At 48.0% G+C, this 16,479-nt stretch overlaps 1 protein-coding gene across 6 annotated transcripts in view; it reads left to right on the forward strand.

Annotated features, from left to right (window-relative positions):
- PTPN3 (protein tyrosine phosphatase non-receptor type 3) overlaps window positions 1-16,268 on the forward strand; it is a 318,436-nt gene extending 302,168 nt beyond the window's left edge. For all 6 annotated transcript variants that reach the window (XM_066579095.1, XM_066579096.1, XM_066579097.1 and 3 more), the window contains 2 exons: window positions 6,008-6,143; window positions 10,875-16,268. In XM_066579095.1, the coding sequence (XP_066435192.1) occupies window positions 6,008-6,143; window positions 10,875-10,946 (208 nt within the window). In that variant the 3' untranslated portion in view covers window positions 10,947-16,268. The remainder of the gene's footprint in view (window positions 1-6,007; window positions 6,144-10,874) is intronic.
- The last annotated feature ends 211 nt before the right edge of the window (window positions 16,269-16,479 follow it).

The raw sequence follows: 16,479 nt of genomic DNA on the forward strand, positions 1-16,479 counted from the left end.
ACTGCCACAGCTGACTGCCCTACAACCTATTTGGTTGCTAGGTTACCTGCATCACCTGAGTCTCTAGGCATTTTCTCTTTCCTGTGCAGCTGAATACAAATGACCTAACTGGTTGCTAGGTTACCTGCATCACCTGTGCAAAATGCCAGTAACCCCATTATTAACTCCATAGGGTTGGTTATTATATTACCGGTCCCCACAGGCCTTTTTCAGGCCACTAAATAATATTCTGGTTCCTCTTGAAAAGGTTAGCTCCATTCAACCATCAAACATAAAGATAGGGCTTCCTTAGACTCCACCCTACCTTAGCTGCATCAAAATGATATGAAACGATTCACACACCCTAATAACTCAAGGGGCGTTCTCATATTGTAAAATACTACACTATTTGGAATAACACATTTTTTCAGATTTTATCGAAGCCCTTTCCGTTAGACAGCAATCTAAGTGGTCATGCAGGCCGAGCGGTAACAAAGACAATCAAAAGAAATCACTTTTGTTCTGTATCTCCTGCCTCCATCTGTATCAAACAACATCCTGTACCCTAAGACTACAGTCCCAGAATTCGGGGACCCTAAGAGGTTTAATCAAATGAGTCTCACCAAACCCTCAATGAGCGGATGAGGAAGCAGACAATTCTTCAAGAGGCTATTACTGGAAATACCTAAAATATTCAAAGCAGAAGGAAAGTAAGCAGGAGAGAAAAAGGAGGCGGCGGGAACGCTTATGGGTTCAGTAAGCAGAGGAGGAACGCCAACTGTGTCCGGCTCTATTAGGGATGGGAAATTCACGTGTCACCCAGAGGACAGGCACGCGTCACCCATCACCCAGAGGACAGGCACGCTTCACGTGTCACCCAGACGACAGGCACGCTTCACACGCCACCCAGAGGACACGCGTCACCCATCACCCAGAGGACAGGCACGCTTCACGTGTCAGCCAGACGACAGGCACGCTTCATACGCCACCCAGAGGACAGGCACGCTTCACACGTCACCCAGAGGACAGGCACGCTTCACACGTCACCCAGAGGACGGGCACACTTCACATGTCACCCAGAGGACGGGCACGCTTCACCCGTCAACCAGAGGACAGGCGCGCTTCACGCGTCACCCAGAGGACAGGCACGCTTCACGCGTCACCCAGAGGACAGGCACGCTTCACACGCCACCCAGAGGACACGCGTCACCCATCACCCAGAGGACAGGCACGCTTCACGTGTCACCCAGACGACAGGCACGCTTCACACGCCACCCAGAGGACAGGCACGCTTCACACGTCACCCAGAGGACAGGCACGCTTCACACGTCACCCAGAGGACGGGCACGCTTCACATGTCACCCAGAGGACGGGCACGCTTCACCCGTCACCCAGAGGACAGGCACGCGTCACCCATAACCCAGAGGACAGGCACGCTTCACGTGTCACCCAGACGACAGGCACGCTTCACACGCCACCCAGAGGACAGGCATGCTTCAGACGTCACCTAGAGGACAGGCACGCTTCACACGTCACCCAGAGGACGGGCGCGCTTCACCCGTCACCCGGAGGACGGGCACGCTTCACGCGTCACCCAGAGGACAGGCGCGCTTCACGCGTCACCCAGAGGACAGGCACGCTTCACGCGTCACCCGGAGGACAGGCACGTTTCACGCGTCACTCGGAGGACAGGCACGCTTCACGCGTCACTCGGAGGACAGGCGCGCTTCACGCGTCCCCCGGAGGACAGGCACGCTTCACGCGTCCCCCAGAGGGCACTTCACGTGTCACCCAAAGGACAGGCGCTCCTCACCCGTCACCCGGAGGACAGGCGCGCTTCACGCGTCACTCAGAGGATGGGTGCGCTTCACCCAGAGGACAGGCGCGCGTCACCCGGAGGACAGGCGCGCTTCACCCGTCACCCGGAGGACAGGCACGCTTCACCCGTCACCCAGAGGACAGGCGCGCTTCACCCGTCACCCAGAGGACAGGCGCGCTTCACCCGTCACCCAGAGGACAGGCGCGCTTCACCCGTCACCCAGAGGACAGGCGCGCTTCACCCGTCACCCAGAGGACAGGCGCGCTTCACCCATCACCCAGAGGACAGGCGCGCTTCACCCGTCACCCAGAGGACAGGCGCGCTTCACCCGTCACCCAGAGGACAGGCGCGCTTCACCCGTCACCCAGAGGACAGGCGCGCTTCACTCGTCACCCGGAGGATAGGCGCGCTTCACCCAGAGGATGGGCGCGCTTCTAGGAAAGCAGCGTCTGAAATTGATTGGTTTTATACTTTTGCAAATGTTTTTTTTTTTTTTCAGTTCAAATTGGGCTTTTTCTATGATACCAAAACTGAACCAATAGTTTCCCCAGTTCCCGTGTTGGCACTACTTGGGATTGCCTCTTCCTGATAAGACAGGGTAAACAGAGGTTTAAAGTTCCTCTCAGGCATCTCTAGTGTTTTTCCTATTCTCCAATTGTCAGACAGACCAGACAGGTGCTGGCAGTCCCTCCTGGGGCTCCTGGCATTTATTTTTACTTTTTTTGTATTTACCTGGTGATCAGAGTCAAATCCAGAAGGGTCTGTCCTCTCTCCCACCGACACAATGGTCATGGCTGGGGCTCTCCCTAGAGCAGTGGTGGCTCAGGTGGGCCTAATGGGGGGAAGATCGACGCAGGAGTGCTCCTTCCGTATTCATTCAGTGCTGTCTGGAGTTGACTACTGAGTGAGAGCTTGAAGAAGATGGAAGTAGCAGGACATCACCGGATCTCCTTCAAAGAACATATTCTCATGCTACTGGGTTGGGTGTGTAGTCGTCCTGTGCCATGAGCACGCACATTCACCTAGGCTCTGAATCTACCAAGACTGCAACTGATCCGGGTCCAGCAAACAAGGACCCCTCCACCACCTCTACATCTCAAGCAAGAAAACTGGAATCTGTTCAAAACATTTATCAATTTTTTTTTAACTACTTTGTAAAGCTTGTTCTGCTAAAGTAATTAACCCGTCACATCCCTGCTGCATCATAAACTAAAGGCCCATTTACACAGGACGAGTGTCAGGCAAACGATGCCCGCCAGTCGTCCCTGTATCCCCACACTCCTGTGCTCCTGCAGGGGAGCTAGCAGAGCTGGCTGGGTCATGGAGCGGCCAGCAGGGGGCGGCTGCAGAAGATTTCTCTCCTCTTGCTCCCCCGTCCCCCTCCATTCAGATAACACAGAGGCCGTTCACTACTTCATCACTCATCTTTTAGGCAGCGTTTGCCATACACTCGTCCTGTGTAAATGGGCCTTACGTTATGGTGGTGTTAGAAGACATGACAGGGGAGCCAGGTAAGTTATTTTTATATATTCACCTGTACCTAGACACCCTCAGCTCTATCAGTTCGGACTCAGATGTCAAATGTATTTGCCTTTCTGAGGAAGAAGAAGGTGAAAGAATTATTGATTCCTCTGATGAAGATAACTACTATAAAAATGTCTTTTTAACCTGGAAGATACGTAATAATGCGCTCATTAAGGCTTTGGCGCTACATTGAAGATGGAGGAATTAAAAAATACTATGTCTGTCCAGGATGAGATATCTGGGAGACTAAGGAAGCATCTTAGACATACTATCCGGGTTAATGAAAACCTTCACTAACTTATCAAGGCTGAATGGCGTAAACCTGAAACCAGGGACCTCAGCCCCTAGAGGTCTCGAAAGACATTACCCATTTAGTGATGAAAATTGTGGTCATCAGAATGCTATTCCCAAATTAGATGGCTTCCAAAGCAGCTGAACAGACTTATCTTCCTTTTGAAGACGCCACTCTGCTTAAAGATGCTGTGGATTGTAAGGCTGAGATCTGGTCCAATGCATGTGGCTATCCTCATACCCAGGGAGATGGCCTCAAGACAACAGACATCATAAAACTGTATGCAATCTGGAAGGGTCTTCAAGGAACACCGCATTTAACAAAGAAAATCCAAGCTTGTTTATTTGGCCAACACCACAGCGGGGGCCTTTATTCATCACCTGATGGGTGGGTGCAATGGCCCATTTACACATGAATAACGAACAAAAATCGCTCACTATTCGTTCACAGATCGCTGGCTTCTTTTTGCGTGTAAATGCTCCCTGCTAAGCACTTCACATGGAAGGTGAAGCTCTAAGCAAGAAGTCAGCGGTGTCTCATTGTAAACGCTCTGCATGAGCGCTGATGATCTTAGCGGTGACGTCAGCACTCGTGCAGTCTTTTACCCGACTATCGGCCCATGTAAAAGGGCCATAAGACTCGTTCACCTACTTCCAGGATCTGGCCCAAAAAAATGTTTAATTGAGCCCAGAATTTGCTCTAGTCTCTTTTAGCAACTAGGATCTAGGAGACCATAGATCTCGGAGAGTTGTCCTTGTCCCCGGAAGTCTTCCTATCTAGCAATGAGATGAGGAAAACCTCAAATAGATGTATTTTTGCGTCATGAAAACAATTGCAAGGTGAAACAGTTCTTCTCCCGCAGTCCTAGAGATCTTCCTACTGCAGTAGATGCCGTAGTCCAAAAGTGGAGATTCAACTTAGCATGTGCCTGTTCCCCTATACTCTTAATTCTGAGGATATTGCATATATTCAGCGAGAGAAGTTGTTGTGTAGTTCTTGCCATGCCATATTGGCCAAGGAGAAGTTGGTGGACACCTCTGAAGATCTGCAGTCACCTGGACTCAGGTTTCAGACCTTCTATCCTAAGGTCTCATCTATTGTTAGAACATAAAGAACCTTTGTTTATTAGCTTGGCACCTATAAAATGCATACTCATGAAGAAAGGCTTTACAATACACTAGGAAGACTTCCCCCAATACCTATTATATGAAGGTTGGAAAAAGTTTGCATCCTAGTGTGGAGAATCCAGATAAGTTCCACAGACCCCCAATATCTCTCTCTTCTTGGAATTTCTACAAGAGGGTCGTGACTTAAGTCTTTCCCACATCAATCCTTGAGTACAAACATCAACTCCCAGTGCACTCTGACACTAAACTGTGAGATTAATCGGTATTATGTGGTGTAGTGTACATCTCTTTATGTCATAGCTGCACAAGGCATAGGCTGTCCAAGTATTGTCCACAATACACATTGGGCCTAACTTATCAAAACTGTCCTCAAGACCAACGCTCTTCATTAGCAACCAATCACAGCCCAGCTTTCATTTTACAAAGCAATTTCAGAAATGAAATCCTTGCTGTGAATGGTTGCTATGGGCAACAAAGACAGGTTTACTGTTAGACAGCTCTAAGAAATGAGGCCCATTGTGTATGATGAAGCCATGCTTGCAGACTAGTAGGCATGTTGTGTACTAGTTTGTGTTTTCAGTTGCTTCCATATAAAATCAGGGGTACCTGTATGTAAGAGTGTGGGGTGCATGGCAGTCTGTGGGCACAAACCTCTGACTCTTTTTGGAGTCCTGTCCGTGCAGTCTCCTATACAAGTCTACGGGAAAGTACTCGCATAGGACTCTGAAAAGAGTCAGATTTTCATGCCACATGCCGACTTTCAGAGCTCATAGAATGGTAGAGTTTGAAGCGACCTCCGGGGTCATCGGGTCCTCCTGGGTCAATAGCTCCTCCGGGGTCATTGGGTCCTCCAGGGACCTTCAGGGTCATCGGGTCCTCCGGGGTCATTGGGTCCTCCGGGGTCATCGGGTCCTCCGGGGTCATTGGGTCCAATCCCCTGCTCAGTACAGGATCACTAAATCATCCCAGACAGATGTCTGTCCAGCGTTTGAACACTTCCATTGAAGGAGAACTCCCCACCTCCCGTGGTAACCGCTGGATCGCGGTGAGTAAATAATCTATATCACCTGGCTCCCTGTCAGCCCATAACAGCATCTGAATGCACATGAAATCCAGATATAGAAAAGCTTTTGGTCTTTGGAACTACTGGAACAGGCCGTTGTGTCAAAGTAACCTATAGCATGACAGACCCTTAGTTTAGTTAATATGTTGCACCAATTGGATTTCACTGTATTAGTTTGTAACATATGACCTTTTTCTTGGCAGCGCTGGGATTGGTCGTACTGGCGTCCTGATTACCATGGAAACAGCGATGTGCCTGATGGAACGAAACCAGCCTGTCTATCCTTTGGATATTGTGAGGCAGATGCGAGACCAGCGGCCCATGATGGTTCAGACATCAGTAAGGACAATGAAGATCTGCTTGCGTTCATACAAGTTTATGATTCTAGAAGCACAGCAGGTTCTGCAGCTCGCCCCCTGTAGGCTTCCAGCTCACATGACCGGCACTCTGACAACGCTCCGTGTCCTGCAGTTATTGTGTATACTGTATCACCACGGCTGAAAAGAAGAACTGTCTTTTTTGCCTGTAGCAACCAACAGAGTGCAGTTTTCATTTTGTATTCTGCCCTTGAGTGGTTGCTACGGGCAAAACAGACCGTTGTTCTAAATCTGCCCCATTAACTGCAGGATACAGAGTGTAGTTAGAGTGCTGGTCATGTGACCTGGAAGCTAGAAGAAGAGTGCAGATTACAGATTGGAAGGGACTAGATTATCCACAGGGAGGAGCAGTGGTGTTGTCATGGATGATCTCGCATTGTTGCCCCGCCATCCTCCCAGTGTTTGTTGTGAAGGAAGTCACCTGACTGCTGCAGCCAATCAGAGGTTGTGAGGTTGTCAAACTGCTGGCATTGTGACACCCAGGATGTAGGCACTGATGCCAGGAGGAAGAGCGATGACGCTGCAGCAGTCAGGTGACTTTTTATAATGTCATCTTCATAACAACCACCCAGAGGATGGCAAAGCAACGGTGCTGGATCCCCGTAGCAGAGGTTGGGTAAGTATTGTTCTTTTTGTTGTTTTAACCCCTTCAGGACCAGGCTGTTTTGTACCTTAAGGACCAGACACCTTTTAGGGATTTTATCCCTGGGGTGGTTTTACTGCCCTATTTTTTTTCTTTAGCTACCACCATTATTTTTGCTGCGTTTTTTTCCGTGATAAGGCTGTTTTTTTAACCCTTTCCAATCCAATTTGTATCCTGGTTTTCCTCGGGGGCGTACTCTTTTTCTGCCGTTATACAACAGCGCTATCTGCTGGCTAAAGCCAGTACTGCATGAGGTGACACGGATAGGCTCCAACAGCAGAGAGGCTGGCAATATACAGTAAGAGAACCCCGACGGACGTCTTCCAACTTCGGAGCTGTACGGCCTTAAATCATAATGTCTTCAGACGTCAGACACTGGATTGGAAAGGGTTAATAACTTTTTCACTGGCTTTTTTTTCTGCTAAAATAAAGTATGTGAACGGGTTCCTCTTTTTGTTTCGGACGCTTCGATACGTAATACGTATGGTTTTGGATTACAGGGCGCATATAGCAACGGTTTTGGGTTATTTTCTTTCTTAGGTATATATTGTTGTTGTTGTATTCTGTCATTTTTATTTATTGATCTTTGTGTAATCTTGTTTTTTACTATCTATGTCCCCCATGGCATCATATAAGACCTCTGGGGGACATTCACATGCTTTTGTTTTTTTTAAATTTGATACTTTCCCACTGTAGCTGGGACGTCCATAGCACCCACATCCATAGGAGCCCCAGTTACAGGGGAAACATCCCCCGTAGTGACAGTAGTCACTGGCAGAGCTGGTCAGGGCTTCCTTGGTGGAAGAAATACTTTCACTTTTAGTACATAGCACTCATTGAGCGATGTGTACTGAAGAAAGGAGGAGGCAGAAAGGGTTAAAACCCACTTCTTCCTCCTCCTCTGGGTTATCAGCTGTGACTAACCGCTGACAACCCGTCCTGCTTCTGATTTATTACAGAAAGCAGGGGCTTCAATCCTTGTCGTAATTTTACATACGGCTGGGCTTAAAGCCCGGGGCCAAGCGCCGTGTATTTACTGTGCTTGATCCTTAATGGGTTAAGACACTTGGAGCAGCAGCAGGACAGTTGTTTAGGGACAGCCCGTGTAATATTATAGCATTGCTAATTAATTTTACTGCTCGTTTTATGTAACTGAAGTGGCTGATCCTGGACATCCCCACTACTAGACCAGAGCTGCAGCCTAAGCCGGCCACATGAGATGAACTAACAGCGTTGCTCAGAGTCATCCAGGAGATGGGGATTTAGGGGAACGGAGCAGTAAATTGCCGTGTCTTATTTTGTTGGTTAAAATTGGTAATTTGTACATATTAAAGGGGATTTCCAGGCAAATGCTACTGATGGGCCAACCTCACAATGGATTATCAATAGTTGATCGGCTGGCATCTGCCACTCAGGACCCTGGCTAATCAGCTGATCGGGGCTGCGGCAGTTAATGCCGACTTCATCAGAGCGGGTTTGTATGGTGTGCAGACTATCAGAGGGCAGCAGGGACACAGCCATAAAGGTGTGCAGACTATTAGAGGTCAGCAGGGACACAGCCATAAAGGTGTGCAGACTATTAGAGGTCAGCAGGGACACAGCTATAAAGGTGTGCAGACTATCAGAGGTCAGCAGGGACACAGCCATAATATGCAGACTATCAGAGGGCAGCAGGGACACAGCCATAAAGGTGTGCAGACTATTAGAGGTCAGCAGGGACACAGCTATAAAGGTGTGCAGACTATTAGAGGTCAGCAGGGACACAGCCCTAATATGCAGACTATTAGAGGTCAGCGGGGACACAGCCATAAAGGTGTGCAGACTATTAGAGGTCAGCAGGGACACAGCCATAAAGGTGTGCAGACTATTAGAGGTCAGCAGGGACACAGCCATAATATGCAGACTATTAGAGGTCAGCAGGGACACAGCCATAAAGGTGTGCAGACTATTAGAGGTCAGCAGGGACACTGCTATAAAGGTGTGCAGACTATTAGAGGTCAGCAGGGACACAGCCATAATATGCAGACTATTAGAGGTCAGCAGGGACACAGCCATAAAAGTGTGCAGACTATCAGAGGTCAGCAGGGACACAGCCATAATATGCAGACTATTAGAGGTCAGCAGGGACACAGCCATAAAGGTGTGCAGACTATCAGAGGTCAGCAGGGACACTGCCATAAAGGTGTGCAGACTATGGGAGGTCAGCAGGGACGCAGCCATAAAGGTGTGCAGACTATCAGAGGTCAGCAGGGACACTGCCATAAAGGTGTGCAGACTATCAGAGGTCAGCAGGGACACAGCTATAATATGCAGACTATTAGAGGTCAGCAGGGACACAGCCATAAAGGTGTGCAGACTATCAGAGGTCAGCAGGGACACAGCCATAATATGCAGACTATTAGAGGTCAGCAGGGACACTGCCATAAAGGTGTGCAGACTATTACGCTTGCCAAAGGACATGGGCAGGGTCCTCTTTAAAGCGTTATTGTACTTTTCCAAATCTTTTGATATCTCAAGACAGCATGGTAAATGTTTTGATGAGTGGGTCCTGGGTGCTGAGACCCCCACTGATTGCTGCAGCGCTCACCTGAGCTCTATGCCCCTTTGGCTGTCTTTGTTGCCTGTCAGCTTCTCTGTGCTGCTGAAGATGGACTCCGATGTCTATAGAAGTCTATGCATCTATCATCTGCTGCCAAGAGCAGCCAACAGTCAACAAAGGCAGCTGAAGGAGTACAGCACTTGGGTAAGCACTGCAGCCCTCTCTTTTCAGCAAAGGGGGTCTCGGCACCTGGACCTCCAATGATGAGGTTTTGATTTGTTGCTTTGACATGGCAATAGTTTTTAAAAAGTAGAGTTGCTCTTTCAGTTAACCCTAAAGAGCAAACTGATCCACTACAGTCAGAGGTTTGGGCACGCAGACGATGGTTCTCTATACTATTAAGTAGACATGCATTTCCAGGTAGCTTGAAGGGCGACATGCTAGAGCAGTGTTTCCACCTCCAGTCCCCATGGACCGCCAACAGGTCATGTTTTCAGGATTTCCTCAGTGTTACACAGGTGATGTAATTATTGTCGGTGCCTCAGACATTGCCACAGATGTACTCATCATAGGATATCCTGAAAACATGACCTGTTGGGGGGCACTGAGGACTGGAGTTGGGGATCATTGTGCTAGAGAGGCATGTCAAAGGTTTTTATCAGTGAGGGTCCCAAAATAGTTGAGGACTGGGACCTACTATGAAGCAGAAGGGGTTCTCACATGGAGAACTTAACGCATTCATGTTACATTACATGGTTCTCTTACCGTTTGATGAATGAAATAATACGATGTAACTTAAGAAGAAACACATTGGGTCGGTACCACTGTTTTAGCTTTGGAAAAAAATACATGTCTAGAACCATCAATGCGAGACACCCCCGGTGCCGTCAGCCCTCTTAGGTAATTAGTTTTTATGTCTAAATGTTGTTTTTTGATCATAAGAATTGAATCATATTGTGTGTTTCTAGAGATGAGCGAGCACGCTTGGTGAGGACAGTTACTTGGGAGAGCAACGCTATTTTCGAGTAACGGGTATTCGGGGGGGGGGGGGCGGTGGGGGTCTCTCTCTATCTCCCCCCCTGCTCAGCCCCGCGGCCCCTCCGAATTCTCTCTCTCGAGTTACTGCCCTTACCGAGCGTGCTTGCTCATCTCTAAGTGTTTCCTGAAATTTACAATTAGTCAAATTAATGCCAACAGCTTACTTTACAATCGGTCTTACTCCTCGGCATTGGTGTTGCCATTGGGGGTCACAGTTCACCTATTAGTATGTTTTTAGAGAGAGGTGGAAAAGCCATGCAAACATGGGGAGAACGTACAAGCTCCATGCAGATGTTGTCCTTGGTGGGATTTGAACTCGGGACCCCTGTGCTGCAAGCCAACAGTGCTAGCCACTGATCCACCATGCTGATATCAGTGATGATCTTGTCATTAATGTGTAGGAATCCTAGAATGACCATTGTGTGGAGTACGTCTCCGTGACTCAGTGTCTGTATTTGTGTCCTGTCCCACAGATTCAGTACAAGTTTGTCTGTGAAGCCATCCTACGTGTTTACAAAGGCGGCTTAGTGCAACCACTGAGTTGATCCAATTAACTTTCATATCAAAGGGGCTTCTGCAAAGAACAAGAATGTCTTCTGAAGAAGAGCACATCGGTGGCACGTTGTATCCCGGAGATGCATTGGATACGGTCTATGGATGTAGTCTGTCTGTATCCACCAGACGGCTGGATTAATAACCTACATATATCTTTACCAAGTGATACAATCCCACTAACACCACCAACACCTCGCTGGCCGTAGAGTCCTGACCAGCATCTACTGTCCTCTTAGTAGACCATGTAAACCCATGGCAAATAGAAGAAACAACGGCAATATTTTTAATAGTTTCCTGAGTGCCAAAAATGTGACTTTTTAGAAAAAAAAAGCACCACCGTTGTATTTTATATTTTCTAAGCTCTATAATGCTCTAATATTTATTCTGGATATGTCTATGGCACAAACTACTCCACAAGGTAAAGCCTTGCTGTGGACACGTCACCGTACAGGAGAGAGACGCTTCTGGTAAATGTAATCATCCTTCTATTTACAGTCAGCATTGAACGTTGTGTGAATGATTTGCCTGCTCGCCTCCCGGTACCTCGTCATCCATTCCCCCTGGGTCCCGGGAAGCCCTTCTCTATGATAATACAGAACCGGCGCCGATCACATCCACCAATTCACCATCTTAAATTTGAGGATTTCATCAGCTTTAGTTTTTTATGTTTCTCCACTTTCTGTTGTACTAATCTAGTTAACCAGCAGCGCCTATATGGGCCAAGCTTGGTCATTCCCAGCACCCTGCAGACCAATGCCCTTCCAATGAGTATATATGGAGACCAAAGATTACATTTGTCCAACACAATGTAAAAACACTCCTATAGCAATAGGTAAACTAAGTGACGATAGTGAGCAGGACACAACGTGCTTCGCTCTGCAGAAATGGGTAAAGGCTTACAGTAGATTTCTGATATTGAGTTTGGTCGTCTTCACTGGAAGCACTTGGCATACATGTCATACTTGGTTTACACTAGTGTCATGGCTACCTGGTTGACCGGATCCATGACATACTGATGTAACAGCATCCAGAAAGAAGATGCATGGCAAGAACGTTCGTTAGTGTGCTTTAGAATGGCCACGCTACACAAATAATGACACGTACTTTACGTAGTGTGGAAGTCATTGGTGTTAGCGCTCCTGCATATAATAGACTAGAGCTTTATAAGCTAGCACCATTAGTTACATCGTTCTGGCAGTCCAAGTCCAACACAGCTATGTAGGACAGTTGAAAAAAGACACGTCTACCAAGTTGGACCAAGGAATCAGAAAGGACGAGGCTGAAGAAGGCGTGTAAGAACTGTTAATGTCATCTTGTTCCAAGAAATTGTCTAAGGGCTCGTTCACATGAGTGTCAGGGAGGTCTGTGTCCCATCTCTTTTCAGGGAGAAGGAAAACGGCCTCCTGGCCGAACGGTTCCGTCTTATGAGCAGTCCAGCGTCTTGCCAGGATTTACAAGATGAAATGGCACTGTTTCGTCCTGTTTTCTACCTGAGCTGACCCTCTGACACTGATGTGAACGAACCCCAGGCCTGTTTTGACAATCTCCTCAAGTCCGCTCTACGACAGATTCACAGTTTGCTGTATTTGACCATTTAATCTTTTTTTTTCCCTAGCCGGAGCGATTGCCCCCACTGTCTTCTTGCAGGGATCTTTATAATGACTATTTATATAAGTTAATCATGTCTCCCCTTATTAGACATCTCATCTCAAGACTAAATTACATTATTTTATTATTTCCTCATATTATTTTCTGCACATCCCCCCACATCCCATAGTGGTCCTTCTGCATGTCCCCCCACATCCCATAGTGGTCCTTCTGCATGTCCCCCCACATCCCATAGTGGTCCTCCTGCATGTCCCCCCACATCCCATAGTGGTCCTCCTGCATGTCCCCACATCTCATAGTGGTCCCTCTGCATGTCCCCACACATCCCTCAGTGGTCTCTCTGCATGTCCCCCCACATCTCATAGTGGTCCCTCTGCATGTCCCCACACATCCCATAGTGGTCCCTCTGCATGTCCCCACACATCCCATAGTGGTCCCTCTGCATGTCCCCCCACATCCCATAGTGGTCCCTCTGCATGTCCCCCCACATCCCATAGCGGTCCCTCTGCATGTCCCCACACATCCCATAGTGGTTCCTCTGCATGTCCCCACACATCCCATAGTGGTCCCTCTGCATGTCCCCACACATCCCATAGTGGTCCCTCTGCATGTCCCCACACATCCCATAGTGGTCCCTCTGCATGTCCCCACACATCCCATAGTGGTCCCTCTGCATGTCCCCACACATCCCATAGCGGTCCCTCTGCATGTCCCCACACATCCCATAGTAGTACCCCTGGTGTCCCCACACATCCCATAGTGGTCCTCCTGCATGTCCCCACACATCCCATAGTGGTCCCTCTGCATGTCCCCACACATCCCATAGTGGTCCCTCTGCATGTCCCCACATATCCCATAGTAGTCCTCCTGCATGTCCCCACACATCCCATAGTGGTCCTCCTGCATGTCCCCACACATTACATAGTGGTCCCTCTGCATGTCCCCACACATCCCATACTGGTCCTTCTGCCTGTCCCCACACATCCCATAGTAGTACCCCTGGTGTTCCCACACATCCCATTATAGTACCCCTGGTGTCCCCACACATCCCATTGTAGTACACCTGGTGTCCCCACACATGCTACAGTTTTACCCCTGATAGCCCCACACACCCAATAGCGGCCCATGCATGTTCCTACACCCTCCACAGGCCGGAGTGTTCAGTGGTCCCTCTGTGTCTATAGTGGTCCCTCCATACTTTTACAGTGCCTCCAAGTAACTGTCACATTGCTGCACCGCAAGTCCAAATCTTCACTTTCAATTTTCTTGATTGACACAGCGCTGCTACCTGGGCAGTCTGACTCCTCTCCCCATTCTCAGGTCAGAACATCCTTCATGCACTGCATGAGTGAAGGGAGTTGTGCCATCAGACCTAGTGGAGGAGTCGGACTGCCCAGCTAGCGGCGCTGCATGAATCAAGGAGGTTGCAAGTGAAGATTTGGGCTTACGATGCGGGGGCTGGGCCATGGACGAAATTCCTGGTGATGGCTTTCACTAGTACAGTGGCAGAGGGAGCTTTGCCCCCCCCCCCCCCCCCCCCGGCTAGCGGTCCAGGTTGTAGCTGCATCCCTTGCGACCCCTATAGTTAGTCTACTGGACTATACCACTTATGACCACAGATTAATCCATGTAGGAATCATTAACCACAATTGCTTGGATACAGTCCTTGAGCCAATTTTCAATCAATCTAATTACAATTATGCAGTACTTTCTAAATCAGTAGACCTTATTTAATCCATTAAGAGTCTACGAGGGACGATGCCAAAACGTTTGCAAAGTCCAGAGCATTATATCGCAGCCCCCTTGTCTTGGCTTCTACTCAACTCCTCCTAAAACATCAGGTTGGTTTGACAACGTCTGACCTTACTACAGCCCTGCTGGCCATTGCTTGTATTACTTTGTCACCTCCTCCTATATGTCGTAAACTAGGAGGACCTCAGGCAGATTATCCCACAATGCTGGTTACGTTTCTGGACTATAGAACACATCTCCCTTGTGCCGGTCACTATACAATTTCTAAATATTGTGAATGGGGGCGAAGCAGTAACTGAGCTAAATTCTTGAAGAACTCTTGGATCTTCTTCCTCTGGATCCACAGCCATGTTTACAGTTAGTTTATGCAACTTAGCTTGGACCAGATCGACAATCAGCCAATTTAGTATAGAGTGATCATAAGCGAGGTGTTCAGATGCCCTCAGCAAGAAAAGCATCGGGCAGAACCTAATAAAATGTGGTGTGTGTATTTGGTGGGGCATGGGCTTTAGGTTTCTCAGCTAAAGAGAATAGTACCAAATGTAACCACCAGGGGAATATTTGGTGCTATTGAAGTGTAAGATATAGGAGTCCGTTAATGTCTAAGAGCCATCCATTATAGTCTGGGGCAGGATTGTGTTTCCTGTATGATGGCTCAGAGATTTGTCATGTTGGAAAAACATATAAATATGGTTGAATGTGCGCTCCTTGCGCATGCTTCATGATGGTACTACCACCTCACTGATGAGGATGTATAACCAGCAAGGCAAGGGTGAGAGTCATAGCGCCGCAGCCCTACTGTACCGATCTGAAGAACCGGATCCTTTCACCTGCTGCATTATATACCCATAACATTGGCATACAGGACCAAATATTCCCCTAGTGGTTGCATTGAGTACTGTTATTCTTTCCTTTGAGAAACCCCATACAGCACTGAGTATACACAGGCTCTGCCACATAGACTTTGTGCTAGAGACCTCTATTAGGTGATGTACTAGCAGCACTGGCACGGACTACGCCGGGTATCCAGCTGCTCTTCTTTTGTATGCATGTATATAAAGAGTCGATTCAGTGGCTTCTGTTTTATCTTCACCCCAAGAGACCATTATTTAGAGGCCCCACATCTTCTGACTTTAATGTTCTTCTTTTCGCATTTATATACTTGACATTTTGGCATTTGTTCTCCTTCCTTTGGCCACATAGCCCATGGACACAGGTGGCGCTGATCCTGGGAATAGAGACAGGTGCATTTATAGACCAGCTGCAGTAATAATAGGGCTCCATCATGTCGATAACCATACTTTTAAAAAATACTTCACTTTTTAGTATACGAGTCAATTTAAAGGGATTGTCCAAGTAGTCTTTTTGTTAAAACTCTGTTTCATATGCTGTAAAATAAGCGTCTCGCCTCTCCCCACCGCTGCCCCTCCACTCCAGTCATTTGTTTACAGGCTGCAGTCCCACCTATTTACAGGGCAGGATAGGCTGCTGCAGCCAATGACAGGGCTCGGCCATCAATCACTCAGCTCTGTCATTGGCCGCAACAGCCTGTAAGTGTGAGGTCAGGGTAGAGACCCGCAGTGCGGAGCTGGGAGAGGGCAGTACATGCCGGTTAGTTATTCTACTACATGGGGTAGGGGTTTAGCACACGCCATAGGTAGATATCAGCATATATACATCATGTGCCTCATGGATGCGGTCTGTCGGGGCCAGAACAAGATGATTTAGATTCTGCTATAATTCTCGCTCGCTGTACAGCTGTAAATGATTTTTTAATGTAAAGTATCTACAAGTCTGACGGGAGAATGTAACAATAGGAGGAGTCCAGATCAGGCGAATGTAAATGGATGCCATATTTTTACACCGCTAATTTATGATGAACTTCTGATGAGGATTTTTGTGTATGATCTTTGGTTTTGGTACAGCATTCAATAAAAGAAGCCTTATTCACATCCCTGGTTATCAGCTGCTACTGAATGAAAACACTGATTTGTTAAGTAAATGGATAATGCGTGATTACTGTGAATATATCTTGTAACCGTCATTCGCACATGCGAGCGCGATAACGTGCGTTTTACACGCAGATGTAAGGCGCTCTTCATTCAGAAACGTCCCATTGCTTCTGTGACATTGCGGCCCGCAGGCACCTGTCTCACACACAAT

This window comes from Eleutherodactylus coqui, chromosome 9, assembly GCF_035609145.1.
Source record: "Eleutherodactylus coqui strain aEleCoq1 chromosome 9, aEleCoq1.hap1, whole genome shotgun sequence".
Classification (NCBI taxonomy): Eukaryota; Metazoa; Chordata; class Amphibia; order Anura; family Eleutherodactylidae; genus Eleutherodactylus; species Eleutherodactylus coqui.